This window comes from Anopheles coustani, chromosome 3 (assembly GCF_943734705.1).
Source record: "Anopheles coustani chromosome 3, idAnoCousDA_361_x.2, whole genome shotgun sequence".
Classification (NCBI taxonomy): Eukaryota; Metazoa; Arthropoda; class Insecta; order Diptera; family Culicidae; genus Anopheles; species Anopheles coustani.
In genome coordinates this window covers 73,632,067-73,658,905 of record NC_071288.1, presented here as the reverse complement: position 1 = coordinate 73,658,905, position 26,839 = coordinate 73,632,067, and the positions used below count along the sequence as shown (strand labels likewise).

The window sequence follows — 26,839 nt, the reverse complement described above, 5'->3', positions numbered from 1 at the left end:
CTATGAAAGACAGACAGGAAAAGGTGAGAAGTGAAAAAAATCATGCGCTAGCAATCTATACTTACTCATTAGCGAACTTCATCCTACGAAGTTTTGGAAATCGGGTAAAGATATCGTTTATCAATTCTCGTGCACCATCCAACACCTCTGAGGCCCACCGTCCACTCCCTTTCCGATGAAAGGTGATTATATCGAAAGGGCACTGGTTGGGCATCGAATTACAAAAATCCAGAACACCCCAGCAGAATGGGTGATGTACTTCTGCTTTGAAAAGTCCTGCAGGACCATTTAAACCAAGTCGTACTACACCTGGTCCAGCAGAATCGATCATCGCATCCAAACCCATCCGAATAGCTGTTACATAAGTCAAGTAGTCTGTAAGAAAAAAAGAGCATTCATTATTTCAGCCTATTAACGAAAATTAACATTGGTGCAATATAGAACACACACAGCACTCTTACCGTTGACGCTAAAATTGAGCATGTTGTAAGTCTTCAAGTCTGGTTCGTTCCACGCCTCAAACCGCCATAAGGCGACATATGACGCGCCGTAACGATTCAAGTAGTGTTCAACCAGCTGCTGAACCAAATCCTTCCAGAAGTATTCTGAATGCGTGATCTGCATGCTCAACTCACCAACAGGCACACCCATCAGCTCGAAGCCAGGGCTTAGTCCGAAATATTTCAGAGAATCCAGGAAGCTGTCCAGTTCAGTAAAATTATACCGAAATTTTCCTTCCTCCAATGAACTGTAGCAACGATGACCCAAGGAAAGCAAATGATGTAGAAATATGATACAAAAATGAAGAGCAACATTATTTTACCAAATATTGCTTACTTCTTTGAATTACATTTTAGTTTAGTGCGCACTACTGCACTGTCTATGTATTAGCAATGTGAACTAAGTTATGAAAGGAATCACGCTTCCTATGATACGATGGTTTTATGCCAGACTGCCACACAATGACTACGAATGAGTGAAAAAGATGAATTTTCATAAGCGCACCAAACCAAGTTAACTCAACGGCCTACTTGTTCAAATAATGATAATAAGACGTTCAAATAAAGATCCCTTTTCTCGTTGAAAGAACCGTAAAACATTTTGCTTTTCTTTCGAGTCTCGATACAATTACAGAGTTTTCAAAATTATTTAAAATGTGAATGTATTTAGCGCTAATCCTGATTGGTTATTGCATCTATTGCGAACTACACAAAATGTATCAAAAAATATTTTTCTAAAGCAAATTCTACTCTTCGTCAAATATACACTGCTTTTGTTAGTATAGAAGCGAACTGAAAATACTTACACTTGAAGCAACTCCAGCAACCAATGTATCCGCACACTTTTCGCTCCGTTCTTTGTAAGCGACGCTATCAACTCTAAATTAAGCAGCGAATCTCTGGACAGCAGGAACATCCCACTAGAGTTGCGCGGCTCTGGCGGACACAATCCTGTGCTGGCCCAAAATGGAGTCAACGGAAATGTTTCGATTTGGTAGCTGGTCGATGAGGCAGTAGGCATGAAAATAACCTCTGCAAATGCAGAAGCTATTGCCGCCAGCAAAAGCAAAATGGCTGCCATTGTTCCGAAACTCAATTTAATGCGCAGTATGTTCACATTTGAAATATTAGTAACTGATTTCGTTTTGTTCGTTTTGTTACATCACAACCGTTGGACTGTTTCCCTTTCCATTGCAATAACTTAAATCACTGGTTCGCCGCATCGTTTTTCAAAGCCTGCTCACCACTGCAGCCACGGTGGCTGATTGATTTCGTGCGGCTGCACGAATGTGAGGTTAACCGGTATGTTCACAACGGCATACGGAATCTTTAGTTTATTCAGCGTACGCCGAATGATAAGTCCATTTTTGCCAAGCAGAAATGCGGCAGGAATGTCCGTGTCCCGATCTGTATTGTCGTGCACCATTTCGATGTAATAATCGTAGTCGTCTGAATCGACATCTACATCGGTCATTATAACTGCAGCACCACCGACTGCCTCTACGTTGATCGCCTTCGTCAAAAACGAACAGTCACTGTCGGGATGGAGAGCAGAAACACAAACGAAAATGTACAAAACTTTTCGAGTACAACGTAATGCCCACGTGAATTATTATGAACACCGTGCGAAATTTATGATGTTTCGACATCTCTTAACTTTTACATTTAGAGAAATTAATGTTCCAGCACTCACCCTCGCTCCACCAATGCAATATTTCCGATCAGCTCCTCTACATTCACAAACTTAGTTGAGCACGCATCCGCCGGAATAGCTGGCACTAGTTTTGCCCGTTTCGACCGGAATGTTGTACCGAAGCTGCCTCCGAAATCCTTTGCCGGCCGTAACCGGTAAGTGTATTGAAGCTCCGGGGGGTCAACAATCTCAAAGAACACGTCCCCCGCTATCACGTCCGGCGTCCGGACACCATCTTGCATGTGCAAGTTGTTCGCTAGAAGAGAAAAGCTGTTCAATGATACCGGAAACCATTAAACGGTGACATTTTGACTCTGCCGTCGACAGTAGCGTTATGTCCGGAAGAAAACAACCGTTGTCCCTAACGTCGAAAGCATATAGTTCCTAGCAAGCGTGCTTTGAACTATGCTTTTCGCATTCCGAAAATATGCAGACTACATTTACAGATTATATTGTTAGAAGCTTCTAGAATTCTACTCACCTCCGCTCCAAACGATTGTTATCGAACTGAATAAGCAGACCCACGGCAAGTACGCCCCGATACGTGTCAACAGCCGCCTAGAAACTGATTGTTTCCTTTGTTCGGCATATACAGCGGGCAAGATGGATGGAAATCGAATTACCATCGTTCAGAACATTCGCTACCTGCTGCGATTGGTTTATTACCTGCTCGTCGAGCTAGCAAACAAACGAGCAGTAGCGAAACCAGCGTTCATGGAAACAATGGAAAACATTTCGTAATGAAATTGGTATTACGCACTTATGAACAAAAGGCATTTAACCCCATTTTACTTACCGGATCTGTCGGCAGTCCAGTCGAGCGTTGAATTCAGATGAACTATACCAATTATTAGTATAAACTATTATTATAAACTATTCAGATAACCTCCGAGTCAATCGCACCCGACGCGGGACAACTTCGAGCGGCAAAAGAAAAACTAAGTGTGCGTTGATATGACAGATCGCGTTCCGTCACGAAAAGCGGACCTACAGCGGAGGAATTAGTTCCGAAAAAAAATATAGTTTTATTTTCACCCACATCAAAATTATCACTGTTCTGCAATAAAATTTCAACACAGCACAAGACGAATTAAATTCAAAACGATTTGCGGTGGGCAAAACGGTCCCCACATTCCCTTCCCTACATTACAGTTTCTCAAAATTTCATTTGCCCATCCCTAATACCACGGACGGATATCCCACAAGGTTACTACACACTAGACAGGTTGCGACAAATAGAACATTTTTACTGCTTGGAGATAAAAAAATGAAAGAAAAATTTGACAAACAAGTTGGAATGGTTTGTTTACGTTCGGATTGGAATAACGAAGATTTTTTTTTTTTTAATATTTAAATAAACTGTTAGCGCTCACAGCGAAAAATCATAAGCGCTGCTATTTTCAATCAAAGTAGGCTTTAACCAGATTATTAAAGTTAGTGGAGGGACAGATTCACAGTTCCACGAGAGCAGGCGTTATAAGAACACGAAATCTATTGAGTTGATTGAAAATTGTTCCATACAACAAAAACCATGTCTTCTAATTTCAAGTGTTGTGTGAAATCTTGTAAAAACAATAGATATAATGTGAAAAAATTTAATAAAATAATATGGTTCCATAAATTTCCCACAACTGAACCAATTAAACAAAAATGGATAAGTTTTTGTGGAAAGGAAACGGGTTGGATACCATCATCAAATAATGTGGTGTGCTCTCAACATTTTATTGAAGCCGATTACCAATTAGGTAGTACGCAGGCAGTTAAGCATGGATGTAATTGGCTCAATCCTGAAGGTGAGATAATTAAACTACTTTTAGTGAAACTTATGCAATCAATATGTCCTTCCAGCAATTCCTTCCATCCTGTTAGACGAAAATGCTAATGATGTTTTTCACCCTTCTGTCGACAAGGAGAACCAGTATGAAAATATACAAGGATCTTCTTTGCAGCAACTGGAAGGTAATATTTTGGGAAACCAATCCGCCGCACTAATTTTAACCATGCTAATACATGTTTAAATGTGATTTCAGCCACTCCATCTACCTCAAACCTATGCTCAAAGTGTAATTCACACGCAATAACAATATTACGGTTAGAAAATAGACTTGAGGAAATGGACCAGAGAAATAAGCAACTGGTCGATATTAATAATAAGTTAAGTGAAAGATTAAAAGAATTTCACGAGAAGGAAAAAACTCACATTAGGCTGCTAGAAGAACTAGAAAATACAACTAAAAAAATTAAGGAAGAATGGCCACGAGCGCATTTTGTAGAAAATATGAAGAAAAATCTTAAAGGGACATTGTCATCAAATCAAATAGATTTAATTTTGAATATTAAGAAAACAGTCAAATGGACTAAGCAAGAACTTTCGGCGGCATTCACACTAAAATATTTCAGTCAAAGGGCCTACCGTTACATGCTAACAGATTTAAATTATCCTCTACCATCCATAAGAACATTACAACGATATGCTAGCAAATTAGACATGAAACAAGGTATTTTGGAAGACATATTAACTTTTATAGGATTTTTTGCGCAGACATTAGAGCCTAGGGAACGAGAGTGTGTTTTATCATTCGATGAAATGAAGGTTTCTAAGATATTAGAGTACGATCCATCAGCAGATGAAGTGGTGGGTCCTTTTAACTACCTGCAGGTAGTAATGATCCGAGGGTTATTCAAGAATTGGAAGCAACCCATCTTTATTGCTTTTGATCAAAAAATGACTAAGGAAATATTATTTGATATAATTTCTAGGCTTAGCGATAAAATGATTAATGTAGTGGCGATTGTCAGCGATAATTGTCAAACAAACTTAGGATGTTGGAAAGAGCTAGGAGCACGGGATGACATTGAAAGACCATATTTTATCCATCCAAAAACTAAACAGAATGTTTATGTGATCCCAGATACACCGCATCTTTTAAAATTGTTAAGAAACTGGCTTCTGGATCACGGATTTGAGTATAATGGTAGAATAATTGAAGCAAGTAATCTTCTCCGTCTGATAGCAAAGAGAAACGAGTCCGAAATGACTCCTTTGTTCAAGCTTACCACATCACATGTCGATATGACTGCCCAAGAGCGTCAAAATGTTCGTCGAGCAGCAGAATTATTGTCTCGGACTACCGCTATAGCTCTTCGACGATATTTTCCAGAAGATGATGGTGCCAAATTTTTGGCGGATTTCATTGAAATAGTTGATTTATGGTTCAGTATATCCAATTCGTATACCCCCTACGCGAAATTGGATTTAAAAAAATCGTTCATTGGTAGCGACAATCAAGTGCGAGCTCTTACAGATATGTATGAAACTGTATCAAAAATGACCATCCCAGGGAAAAATACGATGCAAGTTTTTCAACGTTCTATTCTGATGCAGATAAAATCTCTTCAAATGGTTTATGCAGATATGAAAACTAAACATGCTATTACTTTCATCTCTACACATAAGGTAATTCATATTTAAATTTTGAAATATTTTGTAACATCTGAACTCATGTTTTTGTTTTTTTTTCAGCTAAATCAGGATGTATTAGAGAATTTTTTCTCGCAATTGCGACAAATTGGGGGAGTTTACGATCATCCTTCTCCTCTCAGTTGTTTGTATAGAATACGTATAATGGTTTTAGGGAAATCACCCAGCATTTTGCTAAACCAGACAACAACCGTTGAGGCTATGAATACTGAGCAAGATGAGTTCATTACAACAACAGAGAGCACTGCATGTGATGTTGGAAGCAACGATTTCTTTATCTCAGCCTCCATGTTTTGTGAAGCCGAAATAATTCCTATTTTGCCAAATGTGGAAGCAATGGAAGATGTAAATAATTTCTCAATGCCAGACGGAAGTTCACTTAGTTCAATTAGTGAAACTAGCATAGAATTGCCTGAACAAGAAGCTGACGGATTGGCTTATATACTTGGGTATATTGCAAAAAAACACCAATCTAAGTTTTCCAATTTGAATCTGGGGGAACATACATTCAAAACTAAATTAGACCATACCTATTGTCAACCCCCAACATTTGTGCAGCACCTATCGTGCGGTGGGTTGTTTGAACCATCAGACGAATTTTTAAATTGGGGAAAAAAGATGGAAAAAATATTTCTTAAAATGAATCCTGACGGAAGCTTAATGAAAGGTTCAGGCATAGTGCAGCAAATTACTAGAAGGATACAAAAACACTTTGAAGAACTGCCAATAGAAATAATTCGTTCTTTTGCTAAACAACGAGTGATAGTAAGAATGCGTTACATAAACTTAAAAACAGCTAATACTTTTAAATATAAAACCAAAAGAAAGTTTGGTCAGGCTAACACTAAAGCGGTCAAAAAAATGAAAAAAATTACAACATAATTCAATATATTACATAGTACCGTCATAGATATAAGCTTAGTATTATATTATACTGTTATAGATATAGTCTTAATCCTGTATTATTCTTAATCCTATATTATAGTCTTAATCTTAGAATGACTGTGTACCATTGTTAATGTATAGTGCTCAGTGCCGTATCACCGACGAATACAGAAATTTTCCCATTTTTCTAAACTCCGCCAATAGCTCCATTGCTTGATTTTAGCATTATTCTGCTGCACGTCTTTAAATGGGGCATTAGCGTACGATCTTCCTTGCGCAGCTTTGTGCTATCATTAATTTGAATGTTTATAGACTATTTTTTGCCCTTGAAAATTTCCTTTACGAATTATCTGGCTATCCATATCGCGGGAAGAGGCCACCTGTAATTGATTTTGTTAAAATGCTAACTGATTTCGAACACCGTCTCATACAAGCTGCTTCATCGGCATCAACTCACAAAGGCAGGTGTAGAGATACTTGTTCCACTTGTTTGGGTGTAGCAGTTTATTCTCGAGCATGTCCTTCATTAGGCCGACCTCGCCATCGTTCAACATTACAAACGCGATGAGTTCCTGATTTTCCCTATCGTAGTTTGCAATTGAGTACCGGTGTGCCTGTAAACGGTTTCTTGAGGACGTACAAATGGATGAAGTTCTTTTCATTCTTCAAGATCAACTCATTGTACACATTGGGTCCTTCCTCTGATTCTACGATTTAGAGCAATGTTATTTCTCACATCTTACACTTATCACAGCCTATACGGCCATGGTCCAAGCAAACCAAAAAAAGATTAAAAGAGAAGCATTTTTATGCGAGCCACTAAATTATCTCCATCGTTCCTGCAAACCACAACAACACCACCGTTATTTTGACAGACAAATTGTAAACAAGATATCCAAAATGGTTCCGAGCAAAACTGCTCTGTCGCAACCTGTCTAGTGTTTAGTAACCTTGGATATCCCACAGTCATACGAATGTCACGATTGTCAAAGCCATCAACGCTGGAATTTTCAATAGCCTCGACACTGCGTTGAACGATTTCGAACAGTTTTGAACTGCCAGTTGGTCTCCAAGTTTGCTTTCAAAATATATTGGTGCTATTATGTCATATGCATTTTACGTTCTACTAGAAATTGAAATCCACAACCCTTCTTCTAAAGGAGGATACATTTTCCAAATCAGAAAAAAATAGAACAACAATAATTCTTTGAGTAAAAATAAGAATTGTTATTATATTTCTTAAACATTATCTATGCATGTATATATATATAGATTTTTAATATATTTAGTAGATACAATACATTTGCTTATCGTCCTCATCACCAGCACATGGTGCACATTCGTGCTAAATCGCTCACTGCTCGAATCCGAACGCTATCTAATATTTTTATTCAGCTACCTTAACTAATTCACCTACATGTTCTTACAATCAAAAAAATAAACTCATTCCTTCTCGTTTGTATCACGTTCAACATTGGACTTTGACGTCCATGCCAGCTGTTTGTCGGGCTATACCTTGACCGTAAGCCAGAATAAGTTTCTGTTTTCTTCTAATGCCCCACCATTCATCGATTCCCATGTCGCAGCCGGATCCAATGAGCTACTTTTTTAACGTTAGAAAATTAACTTATCGACTTCAATTCTTTGACGACTTTAAACTCATTGAAAGGTATTTGTTTTTTTTTCTAAAATGAGCAGTACCAAGAGGCAAATAAATGCGTCAATGTATTGCAATTGAAGTCACCGTCAACCGAACTCTTCCCACGTACAAGAAGATAAATAAACGCGAAGGCTTCGCTGTTGGTTTGAACATGTTCGAGAAGCGGGCCTTTAATTTGCCCAAGCGGAAACTACATACTTTCTATGTACAGCGCGGCGGCAGTTGTTCGTTAAACTTTTTTTGGGACATACTGAAGAATTGAAGCTGGAGCAGCTTCAATTTAACGTAAACTCACATCGCTCCACCAGCCAAACCGATAACATAAAAACGGAACATACCCTAAATGATGGTCTGTTTCTTAATGCTAGCTTTAAAACAACACAAGAACGCGAGCGTTTCGCTATTACGTGTTCCAGAAATGTAATGCAGTTGAATGTTCCCGCCCTTTACAGTTTTGATAGGAAAGCGAATGATCTTCCTGTTCGTGGCATTGATATACCAGAATCAAAATAACGACGTTATGCAATAATTTCTAAGCCGATGAGCATCCAACCGCAACTCACATCCATATAAGTCGAACAGCTCGATGGACACCACGCACCGATCTGGAAGAAATCGCAAAACACGAACCCACGAACCCGGGTCGCAGGAAAGCTAGGAAAACCGTAGCGACCCGAAGCGGTAACCGTCGGGAGTCGAGGCGACAGACGAAGTTTTGTGGAGTGTGGATCATGGACATGGCAGACGAAGGTAAAGTACTGATTACGTTTGTAAAATGTACATATTTTGGCAAATAACTCTGGAGTTGGCTCCCGGGAGCGTTCTTAACGTATTGTGGGCAAACCCGGGAAGAGAATGTCCCTTGGCTGCTCAAGTGATTCCGAACTGCCTTCAAATGGACGTTCGTTTCAGCCATGTTCGGGGTACGTCGCAGTCACAGGAAATGTAATACGAACTAAGAGGTTAAAAAATGGATTTACATAAGTTAACAACTTGATCTTCCAACCGCTGGTCGATCGCCGCGACGATTTGGGATATTTATAGTTACAAAGTGTGGACGATAGCTGTTTATTACAATAACATCGTCACAGCGCCGACCAAGCTGCTATATCTCGTTCCGGTTCTGGGCTACGCACTGTACCTACTTCCTTTTGGCATACGGTTATCGAGAAGAGGCATACGTTAACACGCTATAAAATGTTGCGCGTTCCTTTATGCTTTATCTGCTTTTTGTCTTCTCTGTCTCTGGTTCCCTAAATTGGGATTCTACGATTGGGTTAGCGGTACTAATTCGAGTGTTCCCGAATGGTTTACATGCACATCGACCCTGTGCTTAGTTCGTTTGATTTGGATTATCTTATGCATTGCTGCACTACCTCCTCCTGTGACTACAGCTAACGATACCTTCCTTCTTCTGATTCCTACCGGTCTCATTATGTCGTGTTATAGTGAAATTTCTTTAGTTCTCTGTTTCACCCCGCTTTCACTTACGCTGCTACGGTAGAAGTAACAAAAAGATTAGCACTAAAGTTTACAAAACCCATCGTTCCTAACATGTACGAATCCCCGTGCCCCGTTGCAAGCGAACGTTCGCTCTTAACGTTCGATTTCCGTACGTGGCAGACTACAAGGCGCGTGTTATCTGTGGTGGACCTTTCGCGGAGGGCAATACCGTAGGGAGCTAGCACAAATGCAGCAGACAGTTGCCCTCCTCGATCGACCACACGACTAGCTGCTGCTGTTCCGGTTGCTGCTGGTGCTGTTGTTGCTGGTGCTGCCACCGGTCCCGCTGCCGCTGATACTGTTGTACCGTGCCCTGAAGCCTGCCGCCCCCTGTCATGCACCCAACCCATCGGAATACGAAGAAATGCTGCTCCGCGTCGAGCCACCGACCTGCAGCAGATGATGGTGGTGGTGCGGATGATGGGACGCATGGTTCGGATGCTGCTGGTGGTCGTGGGGCTGCTGGGGAGATTGTGGAGGCATCGGCACGAGGCTGTTCCCGTACAGCTGCTCCATTTCGTCCAGCTGCTGGGCGAACGTTTCCTCGAGGCGCTGCGTAGTTCAATGGTGACGGTGGTATTACAAAAGAAAAGCAAGATGATAAAGAAAAACAAACAAAACAGTATTAGCAAACAATAAACCTGAGTTTATCCCCAGTCCCAAATTCTTACACAATGATAATGACCAACATAAAAAATAGAAATAAAAAAAATACACACAAAACGAATCGAAAGAAACAGATAATTAAAACAAGTGGTATACTAAATAAAGTGTAACAAACATAATGAACATATAATTATATCTATGAGTATTGCAGCCGGGTTTTAAAAACAAAAAAAAATGAAACACGAAACATGTACGAGGAGAAACAAGCTCCCTGTACAGAAAAGGGGCCCACACAAATTATGATAAACCTTCACCAACCAACCACCTAACCATATAGAACAGTATACGCTTGATCCAACAATGCTAGATGGCCGATTACCATGAAAAATAGTATTAAACACAAAACAACTAATTTAATTCCAATTTGTCAAAGTTTTGGATTAATTTCATAGAAAAAATAACCACATTTTGTTTTTAAATTCGAATTGTTGTAGTGAAGCTGAGTGGTTCAAAGCTTTAATATAATAAAAGTATCAAAGTTGAATGTGTTAAAGAAAGTATATTTTCTTTTTTCAAACATAAACAATAGATAATGAAGAGGATTTACCTTTTGTTAGATTTATGTTAGGTGCCAATGTAAAATATTAAAAATTGCACCACACTTCCTAACACCTTCATTTCCTGCCAGCATGAGGAAAAGAAACGGGGTATCGTGTCGTTAACGAATCGTGCAACACATGTCACACTGTGTGGTCGATCTGATGTACTTGATCGATTGTACAGTGAATACAAAACATCACGCACGCATAAGCTTCCCTCCGTATGTGTGTCGCACAAGACGAACGATTATTTTATGCACGACGAGCGGCGCAATGTCCATGCACCAACATCGATCATAAATGCACGTGATTTGTGCAACAGATGCGCGACCATAAGAGAACTGAACCCTTGATTATCTTAACTCTTGTATTTGATACTTTGTTGTGTTTATTTTTTCCGTAGTGACACTTCATAAAACATATTTGCATATAGTTAAATGTGTCCCAGGAAGGCATTGGACATTAATCAACAAAGAATGGATGTGGACGCCATAGAAACCCCATAGAAGCGGTATAAATATATCTTTAAAAACCTTTTGATTTCATTCGATGTAGCCCACCTATTTCCAGCGTAAACGTTACAATTTGTTAACAAATCTACCGGTTTAGTTTATACACGCGCGTCCTTTTGAAAACGACCCAACAGACAAACGAAAGCAAACTAATTTATCTAGCAACGCCTTGCGCACTTGTGCCACCCATTATTATTGATCGCAAGTGATCTTGAATTTTAAAGTGTGCAAATCGCTTATCGATACGTGATCGAGACCTTTAAGGGGTTTTATGACACGGTCAGCAACACACACACACACACACACACACACACATGGTAGATCTTGGATCTCTCCTCGCTTTTAAAATGCGAAGGAGGTGATCCCGCGTGAAACTCACGATACCGTATCAATCTTATCGCCAACACTACAAACCGACTCCCGGAGGCCGCCCTGAGTACTGAGCTGGTACTCATAGAAATAATAACCCGTACCAATCGGGGGAAACCAATGCTCGGTGACAGGGGGTGTCTGCCTGCTGTCCGGAAGTGTGGTTCCTGCGGAAGAATACTAGTCATCGGCGGAGTCATGGAGTAGAGTAAGGTGCGCGGCGTTTAGTCGGGCACGCCTTACGGCGTGCGAACCACTTGTTTGGCTGGTTCAGTTTAGCAATGATATCCGAGCGAATCGGTTCACCATGCGCGCCACGGGGTGGTACGACCCTTAGGGTGGTGACGCTCGCGCTGTTTCGATGTTTGCTGCTAGTGTTCCTAACCATCGATAGTCAGCCCCAGTTTAGCACCCTGGCGGCGTTCGATTACTGTGCCGCGTCGAAAAATCTCTGCCAACCAGCCGGGGCACGCCACGTCGTCTGCAATGGACGGCGTTTCTCGCCAGCCTGCCAATCGGATCCGAGGCTCATCAAGATGAAACCGGCATACCGGGGCCTGATACTGGACTTTCACAACCGGCTGCGGAACAATCTGGCCTGCGGGTACTTCCGTCGTTACGCCGAGGCGAGCTCGATGGAGCAGTTGGTAAGCCACCAACAACAAACCCTGTGTCCATGATGTTGACACTTGAACAATTACTCCCTTCCTTGTTTTTTTCCTCGCTTGTTTCAGCATTGGGACAACAAACTCGCCCGGATGGCGGAGTACAACGCGCGTACGTGCAACTTCGCCCACGACGAGTGTCGCAATACGCGCAAATACCGGCAGGTCGGTCAAAATCTGGCCATCAACTGGTTCCACGGCGTTAACGTGACCGTGCCGGCGGCGATCGACAAGTTCCAGCGCCACTGGTTCCAGGAGCACAGCCGTGGCCGGCAGAAGCTGCTCGATCGCTACGGGGAGCAGTCGATGCGGGCCGGCATCGGTCACTTCACGCAGATGGTACACGCCGACACGACGCGCGTCGGGTGCGCGATGGTACGCTTCCGGAGCGTGAAACAGGATCTGCCCGTGACGCAGTACTACCTGGTGTGCAACTACTCGGTGGGGAATCTGTACGAGCGGCCGGTCTACCGGAAGGGGCGCCGGTGCAGCAAATGCAAGTACGGTTGCGCCAACAACGGAACGCACTACCGATGCCTATGTTCAACCGGACCTGCTCAACCGAAAGGATGATCATTCATAAAGGCAGAGCGGTTCACGTAGCGTAATTTTCATAATATATTCCATTCCATCATAAGTTGACCATACACACATAAAGTGTGTAAATTCGCCCATACATAAATATTTCAACTTTATTTATTTAAAATATGCATGTTTGTTTACGATAAATAAAATAAAAGCTATCAACCTCTCCCGAATTTCGTTGTCCTATTTCTACTACTCAAACCATCGATAACAGCAAAATATCCAATTATGGGTCACGACCAGATTTTACACTCGAAAAGAGTTCAAACAAATGAAGCACTTTCTCTATCATCGGCGCATCGGTAAAGCAAATCGGAGGGACAACTTATCGTAGAGTACATAGCAAACGTGATAAGACACTGGAAACGATAAGCTCGTGTCACCACTAGGTGCGTTACAACACGCTTGTGTTGCAAAAAATAAAAATAAATAAACACCTGAAGTACTCCAACCAAGTCGGAGGAGATTTATTCCCGTACGCAACGTGGATGAAATGAGTTACAGATGTTTAACAACCCATTATCCCCAAGCTGATGACCAAGTTTCCGTTCCAAGACGTGTTTCCGTCGTCACGGATGGAGGGCAAACCAGCTAGCGGAACGAAAATGAGCGCCATGTGGCTTCGGTTTATCACGTGTTCGCATACACTGGGACAGTTCAAATTGGATGATGATGCATCGACGGGAGAATGTCATCCCTGGAATGTGTGACTGGTATTGGTCATTTACACAGAAGGTAGGTAATATTTTACCATAAGTTATGGTTATTGGTGCACCTGCTTGTACTTCAAAACAGTAGTTGTTTTCAAAAGAGATAAAGAAGCGAATGTCTGATCTGCGCATCAGAATTCAAGATGAATGACATGGCATATGAGGCACCAGTTTCGATGGACCACTCGCTTGGATGGACGACAATAACAAACGATAATCGTTAACACAAATGAAAAATACCCAAAAGGTGAAACAAACATTTTATAACATTAAACCATAAAGCAACTTACGCCACATGGGATATAATTTAAAAAAAACACGCGTAGCAAGTGGAACAGAAAAGAACTAACCGATACAACACAATGAACAAACGGAACAACGGTACACACAGCAGGGATGTGGTTCGACAAAGAGGGAGGAAAAAACATCGAAAACCAACCTTCTCAGGACGATCCAGAATGTCGGCAGGCAGTAAGAAGAGGGCCGCAAGACACAACAAGGACGTGCGCGTGTGGCGTTTGTTTGGATGTTGCGGGAATAGCGCGAGTGTGTTGTAGGAACATATGGGGAAGAGCGCCATTGGTATCATTCGTTTGACGGGCGTAATAACCGGGTGGAAGCGGAACCAGGCATGCCTAATGTTTTGCAGTTTCCGGAAGGAGTACTCCACAAGAAGTTTTAAACTGTACCCCGATTCCTCTTTTTCGCTCGCTTAACTTCAACACGTTTTAACATACGATGTTGGTTGTGCAAGCATGGTTAGTTCCTTTGGCAAGGGTAGTGTTTAATATGTGTGACAAATGTTAGTAATAGTAGTAGTTTATCTTCCATTTTCGCGATGGCATTTTGTTAGTGACAGACTGATTTAGGATGGCCACACTCTTCCCGTCCTATTTGTAGTTGTTGTGCTTCGGTGTGAACGTGGGTGAATGTTAGTACGTATGGAAGGTGTTGGAAAGAACACGGCCTGTCTCTTCGTACTTCAACAGAGGAGAGAAGTAAGCGAACGTTCGTTCGTGTGATCCGCCTGGAGAAGTGTCTGCAGCCCGAGTCAGTTCCGAGTTGCGCTGCGGGTTGGTTGCGGGTGGTTTTAGAGCTCCGTTTGCATGTCACAGGTTCGCGATGCGGGTTTCTTGGCGCTCTGGGAGTTTCCGGGAGGAAGATCCCAACGCGCGCCAAACAGTGGTACGTAATTCGAGGGAATAGAGGGATAGTTGGGTGGATAGAAGAACCATTGGCAGTGCGGGAGATGGTGGTGGTGGTGATGGTGTTGGCGAAGAGATATGGAGTGGCACGAACCAGCAATACACAGCATCAGCTTTCCTTTCCCCTTTTTTTGGCACACATACTGAGCAAAATCTCTAGATGTTTTCCAATCTACATAGAAAGGAGGACAAAAACAATCCATCTAAACAACCGTATCATCATCCTTGCCCGGCGCCAGCAGCACCGGTGTCGACGGTGACAACTTCAAGCCCGTTGTGCCCGACTTTCGGCCACCATTGGCCGTGGCGTCGTGTGGCAACGGTAGCCCACCCCGGGCGGAACTGAATGTGGTCAGCCGATGAACGCTGCTGACGTCGGAAGCGCTGGCAGCAAACGTGTTTTCACCGAGCCGACTCGTTCCCCAGCCACCGGACGTGCGGGGCATCGTGCCACTGGACGCGTACGATGCGTGTGAAATGTTCGACCGGTTCGACATACCATCAAAGATGCTGGCCGGCTTCCGATGGTTCACTTGATTGACGCGTATCGACACGATACTGCGATCCTTTGGCTCCGGATAGTTTTGGTACGTCCGGGAGGAGCTACTACCATACTCATACTCCCCTCTACCGCCGCCGCCCGTCGTCGAAGCACTCGAGTGGAGGAAACTTTTGATGGGAATGCGCGTCGCCGAGCGGGCACCCGACGACGACCCCTTGCCGGACAGCAGATCCTCTGATTTGCGCCGCACGTGGACAGCACCAGCGGAACCATATGCTCCGTCATTCGTGTGAATATACTTGATCGCGGAATCGCGGTGGCTTCCCTTACTGCCACTACCTCCACCACCTGAGTACCCACTACTTGCCACACCTCCTCCTCCACCAGCCCCCCTCGGGATGTAGTTTTCGCCCTCGTTCTCCTCCAGCACTGAGTCGTAGGACGAGGCGAGCGAAAGCTTGTGAGCCGAGTTGGGCGTGTTCGGCATGGAGCGGGTCAAATCCGGCACGGAGCTGTGTATGCTGCTACGATTACCACCACCCCCACCGCCACCTACACCACCAGTTCCGCCAATGCCTACCACTCCGGCACCACCTCCCACACCACCGCCGTTGACCGAGGGAAGGGTAAGGAACGTACGGGAGCGCGTGATGTTGAGCAACCGGAGCGAAAGGGTATTGAGGGAGTTGGCGCGATTGCGCAGCTCCGGCGGCACGATGAAGTCACCCTCGAATTCGCGCCGATCGACCGGACCCCAGCGGTCCTCGTACTCGTCCACCATGCGGTTCAGGTGCTTTTCGATGGCCTGGCAGTACCGGTACACACACACGACCAGCAGTGTGACGGGACGGGAAGGGGAAAAATCGGGGAGCGGGACCAAGGACGATGACACAAAATTTGCAAAAATCGACGAGTATGTGAGTTGTGTTATGTTTTGTTTTGTTTTGTTTTGTTTTCATAAACGTAGCGGGCAAAAGAGAAATAGAAAAAGAGTAAAAAAATACATTCGGTTACGGTTAGTAAGTGGCATCGGCATTTGTACAGCAACAGGTTAACGGGTATAAATAGGATCGAAAGCTGAAAACATGAGCATTATTGGTTAGAAGCTAATTAATCTTACATACGATTAGTTTTGTGGCGCATGCAATGCACTTGGCTCAGCAAACGCTACAACGCGTCATTTTACACACCAACCAATCTACGTTACGTCGAAGAACTAACGGTGTTTACTAAAAGATAGATTAACCAATTTAATATGAACCCTTAAGGCACTACAGGGTAAAGCTTTTCTGAAATTGTTTTGTAAAGGCTTGTCGCCTTCATAGTTTTACCTCACTCGGGTAAGCGCAGTGATTTCGTACTGCTCGTTTCCCGTGTGCGGCACAGGCTAATATATTTTTAAAACAAGAACAAGCAGCTAATTACTATCCAAAGTACTTCCATAGTTGCTAGGGAGCAAACGATCATTTAAAGTATAGATCATAATTTTTAACATTTTTAGGATTAAATTAATATTAATGTTTCTTCTGCTTCGGACGATAAACTATTTAAAAAAACAATGTGGCACATTTCGTAATCAATTTGGCTGTGAAGGGGTCTAAATAAAGTATGTAAATAGTTTAGTTAGTATCGTTCGTACTAGGTCGTTAAATTTTGATCAACCATGTCAATAAGAAAGTATTCTAATAATAAAAAAAAAATTATTGGTATGATATTAAAATTCATCTATCTTAACAATTAAATCAAAAGCCTTTAGGGGGTTAACGAAACCTTAAACGAATAAAGTTAGTTCTTCGACAAACATTTTAGTACAATCGTTTTTACATTAGCCAATTTGAATTAAATAACAAAAACATTTGAAAAACGCTAACTACATCTTTGGTTTTGAACACCCCTCGTCATTCACGTTCAACTTCACCATTCAGATGACTTTCATCTAATCTAGAATCTAGTTTATCTTTAAAGAAGATGATAAAATTTGGTTCTACAATTCATACGGAGTATTAAAAACCAATCTCACATACGATCACATGCAGGTCCCAGAGACCCCTCGCATTTCTGCCAATAGAGCATTCAATTTCTATCATCATGGAACACTTACCTGTTTGCGTGGCATCAGCTGAGCCTTCCATTCGCGCAGCTCCTTCTGCAGCGCCTCGTCGCACTCACGCAGCTTAGCCGTCTCGTGCTCGAGCAGCTGTTTGCGTTTTTCGTTTTGCAGCTGCTCCAGTTCCCTGTTAGAAATAGATCCACCATGTGAAAATCACCATATGCTTTGGAGGAATGGAAACTTTTAATCCACTTACCTGATGGAACCTTCTGAGGTAGCCCTTAGCTCTTCCAGTTGCTTACTGTGCTTCGTTTCGAAGCGTTGCTGCTCCTGGTTGTACCGCTTCTTCTCCTGCTCCTGGAACTGATGGTTTTAAACAAATGACATAAGTAAGAATGGTTAAAACAACTTGGGAAGGCTCTCTGTCCTCATACCTTTTTCAGTTTATCCCGCTCCAACTCTGGATCGGTGGTCATCGAAATGCGCAGCGATTCGCGGAACATCATATCGCGGGCCTTCCGTTCGGCGCGGATTCTCTTTGGCAGTGCTCGCCGTTCGATCGTCTGTCGCTTCAGCAGCTCCTCCTCCTTCCGGGAGATCATACTGGAAGAGGCGGAAGAGTTTGTGAGTTCACGAAAGAAAGCAAAAACTACCATCCCTTTTAGCCATACCGTTTGATCTGATCCAATTCTTTCTCGTGCCGGATAATCATCTGATGGCGCTGCATGAAGCAAATGTCCTTCACGTGTCTCTTCGCTAGCTGGTGCTTGTCGTGAATGTGTTTCTCCTCCAACTCCCACAGCATCGCTTCTCGCGTTCTCATTGTCTGTGAAAACCACAAAGGCATAACAATATTTTAATAGTAAATCCCATTGGATGGCAATCCAAACTATCTAATATTCAGTGCGCTCCCATCAAACTTTAGTACAAACATACCGTTTGCTTTTGCTGCAGGTAACCCTTGTCCGTCGCCGATAGTTTCTCGCGGTAGATTTCACTGATCCGTCGCAGCGCCAGCTCGTGATTCTCCGACAGAGACGACAGGAACGATTTCTCACGCTCCTCGTGCTCGAATTCCATCTGCGTTTTTCGCTTGCGGAACTCGTCTTTCCGCTTCTCTTTCGGCAGTAGGTCAACCTCCTGCTTGAGCAGCCGTATCTCCTGCTTTAGACTATCGCGGAACTGAGAAGAACATGGATCGGGATTAGAAAATGCAAATGTACCACAACGTAATCGAGGAAAGGGGCGAAGTCTTAACTTACCAACTTTAGATCACGCTCCTGCTCGCCCCGGATCTTCTTCGAGGTGTTCCGCAGTTCCGCCTCCTGCTGCTGTTCGAACTTCTCCACCGTCTGGCGGTGCTGGCGAGCAAGCACATCCATGTCCGCCTCGAAGGTACGCTCCAGCTGAAGGCGTTCCTGCTCGAACTTCTTTTCCTGCTGCTCTTTGGCGATCGCTTCCTTCGCTTGCAGGTCGTAAAACTGTTTTTTCTCCTGCTTCTGCAGCATCTTCAGCTCGCGCAGCTCCTGCTTGCGGAACAGGTGGTCGTCGTACAGCTTGTTGCTGTCCTCGTCGCTGTAGATCACCTTGCTAGTGGTGGTCGTAACCTGTACGCCATCGATCTCGAACTTACGCGTTCGTTTGCGGGTCTTCTTTTTCAGATTTTGCAAGTGCAGCTCCTCCTTGGTGAAGTTACGGTTCGCCTTCTGTCGCACCGCACCGGGAGCGCCCGGAGCGGCGGCTACACCTGGCCCACCGGCACCTGCCGTAGCTGCTGCAGCTGCCTTCGTTCCCTCGCCAATGACAAGCGTGGAAGCGCCCGACGAGGAAGACAGCAGCGGTGGCACCTTATCTCCGTCGTCGAGGTCCAGTGAGGGTAGAGGTTTCCTTCGCAGTGTCACCTCCTCGTCGAGCTCCAGCGTGGCTCCGGCAGGGTGCTCGCGACTGTCGTGACTAGTGGTGGTCGCAATGCTTTCCGCATCGCTTCGATCGTGCAGTTGTTTCGGCCCAACCGTTACGTTTCCGCTGCCGATGCGCTGATGCTGATGATGATGGTGGCCGGCACTGCCGCTACCACCCCCGATAACAACCGCTGCGGCCGGTGGATGGTGGTGGATAGGGGTGCTGGCCGAGCGGACCGATCCACCGCCCTCGAGTGAACCGACACTGCTGTCCGGTGAAATCCGTTGCTTCTCGTTGTGTTTACTTCTATTCACTATGATACTAACGTCCTCGCGGCTCTGATGGAACTCGGCCCCACCGTTAAACCGATTTCCATTGATCGCAGCACCACCACTGGCGCCGGCCACAGTGGACACCGGACCACCAACCGGCGCCTTACCCGATTGACTCGGTAACGAAATCGATGATCCCGAGGGCGACCGCTGCTGCTGGTGCTGCGTCGGGAGCGGTTGCTGACGGCCGCCGCCAGCACCCACCACAATGTCCACCTTCACGTCGTCACTCGATTCGCTCGGGCCACAGCTCACGTTCGACAAGTCACTGGTGGAATCATTATGGTACGGATGATGAAGATGGTGGTGCGGATGCTGCTGCTGGGGAAGATGGCCTTGGTTGAGCATCAGCTGCGGGTGGTGTTGGGACGAGTCCTTCACCTTGATCTCCTCCTCGCCCACCGTCACCACCGATACATGACTAGTGTCCAGCAGCAGCTTACTTCCGTTGCCGCTGGTGTTTAGGTTACTAATGCTAGCATTAAATACGTCCCCGTCGCCGTAGCTGTCGGTGTCGCGCTCCACCGCGACCTCGTCGAATCCGGGGCTAACGATAAGCACCTCACTCTCGTCCAGTTTGCGTGCGATCGCTCCCTGGCGATGCCGGGGTGAAACGTTCTCCAGACTGTCCAGGGATTGGAAATCGTCGTCCGTCGACGATTCGTTGACGTGCGTTTTGTTCAACTCGTTCGAGACAATAACGACCTCGTCCGAGCCGCCGGTCGCCGGTGATGATATGATGCGCGAGCGACGCTGCTGCGACGAACCGAACGATTTCGTCGACGAAGCCGATGAGGACGTTCCGGAGGTGGTGGTGGCCGCGGCTGGTGGAATCGAATTATCTATGATGACCGGCGGGTGGCTCGTCACCACCGTCACCTGGGCCACATTGCTTGCCAGACTGTTCGACGGGTCAGCCAACACGGTCGCATCGTTGATGGTAATGGATGTGGTAGAGGAAGAGTTCATCAGATGATGCGGGTGATAATGCTGCTGCTGGCGTGCGCTACCGGGCGTCGAGGGGACCATCTTAACGCCACCATCGTCTCCATCGTCCGACGGTGGAATTGCTTTCGGCGGAATGGCAACATTGTTGAACGATTGATTAGCAGGTGTCGGCGACGCAGGACGTTCGACGACGACCGGGGACACCTTATCCTTGCTGGTGGCCCCAGTTCCTCCTACTGGCGTCGGAGGAGCGTGCTCTTTGCGTGGAGACTTAGGCTGATCGTCGATCAGTACACCGGCGCTGCTCATGCGCACAAGCGCCGGTGGTGGTGGAACAGAACTTGCCGCTGTTGCATCCGGACGATCAGCTCCGGCCGGAGGTGTTTGGGGTGTTTCCGGTGGTGTCGGGGGAACTCCTTCGTTCGGCATGGCACCAGCGCCGGCCAGCGGTAGCATGGCATGTTTGGCCGTCGGTGAAGTCGGTGTCTGCGGTGGCGGTGGAGGTGCGGGTCCTTTCTTAACGCCGGCAGCACCGATGACGGCCGCTTTTCTCTGCTCACCTCCCACCACCGAACCGTCTACCGATGGCGTCTGATCGAGTAGTTGTTGCTGATCGTTGGCCGTAACTTGCTTGGCAACCGGTAGAACTGGCGCTGGCACACCGGAAACCGTGGACGAGGTTGAAGATGATGACGTGGTCGTTGTTGGTTGCGGCGACACCGCTGCAACCGGTGCCGGTTGCGACTTTTTCGACTCTGGCTTCGTCTCCACAGCAGCCGGAACAACCACTTCTGCGGGTCCAGAAAGAGGAGTTGGCGCAGCAATTGGAGCTGCTGCTGCTGCCGCTGGTGGTGGCACCGGAACTGGAACCGTCGGGATGGGCTTCGTTTTGCTGGGCTCGTCTTCGGTGCTAGGAACGGGTGTAGATTCTTTCGAATCTCTGGACGATTTCGAAAGGGATGTCGGTGTGTCTGGAACTGGAATAATTTTGAATTCAATAAAACATACACTTTTCTACCAGCGTCTCTCCAAAGCTTCCACTTACGTTTATCAGTTTCTTGACTCTGTAGTGATGAAGAATCATCGTCCAAGTCGAGCGGTAGAGCAGAATTGCGGGGTTCCTGGCGTGCGCGACGAAGAAATACGCAAGAGAAAAATAAACAACATTAATGTAAGAAAAGGAGTTTGGCAATCGAACAAAAAACTGATAATAAAAATGAATGAAGTGAAAATAACACTATCAAAGTATAAATCATTGAAGAAAAACATCATGCATATAACATTGAGCAAATTATGAAAATATGAACAATACTAACTATCGAATGACAGTTTGCGAAACAGAAAAGAAAGAAAAAGAGCTACGGAACTATTGCCAGACTAGATGTTTACGCACTACAGTCCGATTTTTCTGGTTTTTTTTCAAATTCTTTTTCTTTAGATCAGATTGAAAAACTTTTCGATTTACAATGAGGCACTCTACGACACACTTGATAGAAAACGAGGCGCTTAGAGTACAGGGGCGTTGTTGCATACGTAAGGAAGTAAGTTAAACTAATTAGTTTAATTGTATAGTATAACATACGATTCTATGTCACACTGTACTGTATTGATTTCTTAAACCGTAAAATAATACATTATTGTTGAAATTGTAAACTAGTCATAGGTCGTGTTCGGGATTCTTATGAGAAAATGAAATTCAAATAGCAACTTCATGACGAAATGTACGCAATTTAGTATACAATTCCCTCTCGTCCAAACAAAAGCTTTCTACTAGATTGGTAGTTTTGTATAATATCAAGAAGTGATTGATTAAATATCGTTTTAATAAAATCTAATACAATAGATAAGTTTACTTCCGTACAACAAACAATGCGAAACTCTGGCGCCCCGTGGGTACCGGGAGAGGAACTCTTAACAACACAACATTAATTCACACTCAACACGCGCAATCACAGAACGAGCGAGGGACGCAAATCGGGCTGCCGTCATTTCCAGCACAAAACACTCTAGTCTGACAAAACTTACCAACCCTCTGATAGAGCGATCTGCGTTTCGCTTGTCGTTTAGCTTTCTGTTTTCGTTTTGTTATTTTGTTTGCGCAAGTTCGTTTGAGTTTGTTAGACAAAAAATTCCACGGAGAAAACGGTTGGTAATGGCGAGATCGCAGATGTTAGTAAACGAGTATCAGGTGTGAGGCAGCGTGTGAACAATGGGAAGGAAAAGATGTGAACAGAGCATGAGATAGTGAGATATTGCATTTCGAACAAACACACGTGTGTGTTAGTACGTGAGCGGCGAGTCATGGAGCACACAGAGGGCTAAACTCTATTTGGTAGCAGGCCCAAGATTGTCCACGTCGTGGTACGAAATCCTGTTGCGCCTGATTTGTGAAAACTTTTTCGATGCGGAGTAAAATGCGTACCTCTGCCTCTTCATCGACCAGTTCTTCCTCTACGACGTCCGCCTTGTACTCGAGCAGCAGGTCCTTGATGGGTTTCGAGTCCAGGTCACCGCTGATGAACGGTAGTGCCATAAGTACGTCGGTCGAAGGCCTCTGCTGGGGATCCTACAACGACAGTCCAACAAGACAGTTTTATTTTGTGTGCAAGCAGCAGCTGGTAAGAATATAAATGTTTCTAATCAAACCCGTACGTACCTTCACCAGTGTGCGCGCCAGAAAGTCATTAAAGCTTTTCGTCCATTTCGACGGTTGGTCCAGCTTCGGGGGTTCACTTTTCTGAATCTTGAGCAGCACCCGCATCGGCGACATCTCGCTGTTCGGTGGTTCCATCTGGGCGAACTCGATCAGCGTGATGCCGAGCGACCAGATGTCGACCTTGAAGTCGTACGGGTTGTCCCGGAACGTTTCGCACAGCACCAGCTCCGGCGCCATCCAGTACGGCGTCCCGATGAAGGTGTCGTGCTTCTGCATCGTATGCTTGTTCTTCGCCGAGACGCCGAAATCCGCTGCGGAAAACCGAAAGGAAGCAGAGAAAAGAGATTAATCGTTGCAACTCACGGGTGCACCCATCCATCACACACGCGGCAGCGGTAGGCGTTATTGCAATTGCTTACCCAACTTGACGCCACCGTCCATCGTCAGCAGCACGTTGCCGGCTTTCAAGTCCCGGTGTATCACCTTGTTCTTGTGTAAATGGTTCAGTCCGGCGCACATGTGCTTGCATACGTAGGCAATCTGCGCCTCGGTGAGCGGTTTCTCCAGCTCCACCATAATACTATCTAAGGCACCGCCATCACAATATTCTATCAGCATCTGCAGTAAACGAAAGAGGAGAAAAGGCGTGATAAAGTTTCGTAACAAAAGACCACCGAAGGGTGAGGTGCGAAGAAGAAATCGCTTCAATCAGCCTAGACCTTGCACAGGCTGCGTATACCCTCTGGAAGAAAAACATATGATCCCTCTCCCTTATGGTGACGCGGATAATCGCTGGACCCAAACAGAAACTTTCTATAGCGGAGGACGGAGGACAGTTTGGAATATCAAAACCATCCGGTAGCTTATGAATGAAATTACCTACCGCCGGGTTTTCTTAATCTCCACCAACACCAACACCGACCGGGCAGTAGGAAAGCAATCCCGCAAAGAAATTCGATCCACTTGGAGGTGGCCTGCCCCATCCCGAAAACATCTTCCAAGACAAAGCGGCATAAGGTTCCAGTTGACTGTCGACGGTGCAACAGATTGTATTTCGTTGCTTGTTTTTCATAAACATGTTCACGCTTTGAGCTAGCGTCTTGGTTTGCAAGTCGCAGTCTCTTAGCAGCACATATAGACGCTTTCGATCCTTTTTCTTCTCTATCAGGTTTGTCGTTGGTTTGGTGCAGTGAAAAGGAACCGTGCAACTATGCAAAACATCGAAGCATAAAAAAGGGTGGCCTCACTCAGTGCAATAATATAAGGGTAACGTATTGTACCGCCGGCATAGGCACAGGCTATCGTTGATTTTACATGAGCGAGAAGCAAAAAAGTAGGTATAAAAACTCACACTAGCTGAACGCATGTTGGCAATTGTACATGGGTGTACTTACAATAATGAACAATTGCTTTTGAGTGATAAATTAGACTGTTTGGTTATTTGTATCATCTTTCTTGTTTACGGTTTTGATTAAAAGAATTCCAAACAAGGAAAAAGAAAATAAAACATTTCTAGGAGTATTCATAATGCGAAACCAACTTTAGTTAGTAAAATACAAATCGAGTAGTATTTTCTTGTATATATGATCCTACTGAAATCAATATTAGTTATAATATCAAGCCTTCACAAGGTCTACATATTGATATTTTTATGAGTACGCGGTGTTGATCCTTAATCAGATAATTCACAACAGGAAACAGGCATTTATTTGAAGATCTGGTAAAGCTCACTCCACGGAAATAATTAAAACTGGCCTAAGTAGATCATTGGAGCAGTAGGAATTTATCCTACGGTTGATATGTAAAACAGTATATCTTAGTCTCTAAATCCTCGAGGGAACATGAACGTTCAATCAACACAGGAAAATCAAATAGTAATTTAATAATAAAAGGCAAAATAATTGTCTTCTCGCCTTCAGCGACTCCAGTACAAGTCATCGTATCGGATGAAATGGAAAGTTATATTCTGTGTTCAAGATATTTTTCTAATCACTACCAAACCTTAGCTTCTTCTGTACACTCTACAACTGCAACGTACGCACTAAGCTGCGATCAATTTTACATTGGTGCATTGCTATACATCTACACACAGATCGGGCTAAACTTTCTTTATGCGATCCTAAAAGATTGGAGGTTAATAGTTCTCTGAATTTAAGATAGGATTCTCTGATTACAATAAAATTCTGAATTAGAATCACAAAAAAACCCCGCCCAACAACCTTCGCTCACTCAACTCACCCATAGCTTGTCGTCGATCGAGTACGCCTCGTACAAACCGACAATGTTCTCATGCTTGATCTCGGACAGAATGTCGATCTCCACCATGTGATCGCTCAGGTTCTCCTCGTCCTCGAGGGTGCACATCTTGGCGGCGGCCAGCTGGCGCGTTTCCTTGTTCTGCGCTTTGTACACCTTGCCGAACGCGCCATCGCCGAGCTCGCCGATCATGTCCCAAAAGTCGTTCGGGTCCGTGTCCATGCGGATGTTGTTGAAGATGCGCTTTTTCTTCGCCTCCCCGCTGCCCAGGTGGAACACCTTCTTGAGATTGTTGAGGAACGACATCTTGACGCGATGGTGCAGTAACGGAAAACCTTAAAGGGAACTAAACAACACACACCGCTCTCACTGTTTCGGAGCAAATTCGGCCCGACCGCTTCTTGCTAGTAGCTAGTGGTTTCGTTTTTCACTGCCCTCATACACGCACTCTCACTCCTCTGTGACTCGTACTCACTTTGTTGTAGGTTACAACCAACTAACCTCCCCCGAGTGTAGGGAAATCGCTTATCTCTACCGTGGTATCACTCTATATCTTCGTTCTTATCTATTTCCCGCGTCACTCTGTACGTTCTAGAAAATATTTATATTTTCTGCACATAGACCTATTGCGTTTTAAGGATGTTTTGCTTGCTTTCAATCGCCACTGTTTTCATACCATTCACAACCGTTGGCCACTCGAAAAGATTTCGTATTTGAAAAGCTTACATCTACCACACGAGAGTAGTACTGTCCTGGGTACACACAATATCACTTTCAAACTACTGATTCCCAGTACACGACGAGTTGGGATTCACGTGCGCTTCGGAAGACGCTGTCGGAAGTTTATCTGGAACGCCGATGCACACCCGGGCTCTTCTTATCATTATTAAATCCGTCGGCGCTGCTAGCACGTCTTCATCTGCAGCTTGATAATTATGCTGATACCGATAACGATTCAAAGCGCTCCCCAAGGACCGGACAGTGGCTGTCCTGCAGTCTTCATCATACCCGCCATGGGCTGCCGTAGCATCTTGACCGTCGCAGACGTGATTGTAGCAGTACATGGTATCCCGTCCGGGTGCCATCTTACGGATCCGGAACACCACGTCCCGGACTGCCGCGTCCAGTACCGTCCTCGCCGAGGCGCTTGGTACGTTCGGGGTTGCAACTCGTGTTTAGCTCGCCAGTGCAACGACTTCTTTTGCTACAGAACATTGTAG

General features: G+C 44.8%; 4 protein-coding genes across 9 annotated transcripts in view; 1 reads left to right on the top strand and 3 right to left on the bottom strand.

Annotated features, from left to right (window-relative positions):
- Positions 1 to 1,729, bottom strand: part of LOC131271780 (alpha-L-iduronidase) — a 51,637-nt gene extending 49,908 nt beyond the window's left edge. For 4 of the 5 annotated variants that reach the window (XM_058273311.1, XM_058273312.1, XM_058273310.1 and 1 more), the window contains exons 1-3: positions 1,307 to 1,729; positions 462 to 748; positions 66 to 375 (exon numbers count right to left, since the gene is read on the bottom strand). In XM_058273311.1, the coding sequence (XP_058129294.1) occupies positions 66 to 375; positions 462 to 748; positions 1,307 to 1,581 (872 nt within the window). In that variant the 5' untranslated portion in view covers positions 1,582 to 1,729. Of the gene's footprint in view, positions 1 to 65; positions 376 to 461; positions 749 to 850; positions 967 to 1,306 lie in introns of all 5 variants that reach the window. The other variant, XM_058273313.1, reaches the window with a different exon arrangement.
- On the bottom strand, positions 1,597 to 3,117 carry LOC131271782 (PRADC1-like protein). 2 transcript variants are annotated; one of them, XM_058273314.1, is made up of 4 exons: positions 2,990 to 3,117; positions 2,675 to 2,871; positions 2,194 to 2,449; positions 1,597 to 2,035 (listed from the first exon to the last, which is right to left on the bottom strand). In XM_058273314.1, exons 2-4 carry the CDS (start codon positions 2,817 to 2,819, stop codon positions 1,741 to 1,743), a joined length of 696 nt encoding a protein of 231 aa, XP_058129297.1. In that variant the 5' UTR covers positions 2,820 to 2,871; positions 2,990 to 3,117; the 3' UTR covers positions 1,597 to 1,740. The 2 variants fall into 2 exon arrangements, with proteins under 2 accessions (XP_058129297.1, XP_058129298.1); XM_058273315.1 differs by lacking the exon at positions 2,990 to 3,117 and having other exon boundaries at positions 2,194 to 2,463; positions 2,675 to 2,814.
- Positions 3,118 to 12,089: 8,972 nt separating this feature from the next.
- Positions 12,090 to 13,046, top strand: LOC131266515 (antigen 5 like allergen Cul n 1-like). Its single transcript, XM_058269069.1, has 2 exons — positions 12,090 to 12,455; positions 12,543 to 13,046. The coding sequence occupies exons 1-2, from the start codon at positions 12,090 to 12,092 to the stop codon at positions 13,044 to 13,046; spliced, it is 870 nt and encodes a 289-aa protein (XP_058125052.1).
- Positions 13,047 to 15,135: 2,089 nt separating this feature from the next.
- Positions 15,136 to 26,283, bottom strand: LOC131260765 (uncharacterized). The gene is made up of 13 exons (XM_058262581.1): positions 25,602 to 26,283; positions 23,783 to 23,981; positions 23,364 to 23,674; positions 23,130 to 23,273; positions 22,737 to 22,778; positions 21,753 to 21,828; positions 18,788 to 21,684; positions 18,462 to 18,707; positions 18,197 to 18,351; positions 17,960 to 18,128; positions 17,782 to 17,888; positions 17,577 to 17,709; positions 15,136 to 16,280 (listed from the first exon to the last, which is right to left on the bottom strand). Exons 1-13 carry the CDS (start codon positions 25,923 to 25,925, stop codon positions 15,177 to 15,179), a joined length of 5,907 nt encoding a protein of 1,968 aa, XP_058118564.1. The 5' UTR covers positions 25,926 to 26,283; the 3' UTR covers positions 15,136 to 15,176.
- Between the last annotated feature and the right edge of the window lie 556 nt (positions 26,284 to 26,839).

Bases quoted from the DNA above. Each gene is read 5' to 3' on its own strand.
- LOC131271782 (XM_058273314.1), bottom strand. From the start codon at position 2,819: ATGGTAATTCGATTTCCATCCATCTTGCCCGCTGTATATGCCGAACAA. The intron at 2,450-2,674 runs GTGAGTAGAATT...TTTCTCTTCTAG, and splicing joins AACAATCGTTTGGAGCGGAG to CGAACAACTTGCACATGCAA. The intron at 2,036-2,193 runs GTGAGTGCTGGA...CCATCCCGACAG, and splicing joins ATTGCATTGGTGGAGCGAGG to TGACTGTTCGTTTTTGACGA.
- LOC131266515 (XM_058269069.1), top strand. From the start codon at position 12,090: ATGATATCCGAGCGAATCGGTTCACCATGCGCGCCACGGGGTGGTACG. The intron at 12,456-12,542 runs GTAAGCCACCAA...CGCTTGTTTCAG, and splicing joins CGAGCTCGATGGAGCAGTTG to CATTGGGACAACAAACTCGC.
- LOC131260765 (XM_058262581.1), bottom strand. From the start codon at position 25,925: ATGTCGTTCCTCAACAATCTCAAGAAGGTGTTCCACCTGGGCAGCGGG. The intron at 21,829-22,736 runs GTTGGTAAGTTT...CGCGCACGCCAG, and splicing joins GCAGATCGCTCTATCAGAGG to GAACCCCGCAATTCTGCTCT. The intron at 17,889-17,959 runs GTATGAGGACAG...TAAAACCATCAG, and splicing joins AGCGGGATAAACTGAAAAAG to TTCCAGGAGCAGGAGAAGAA.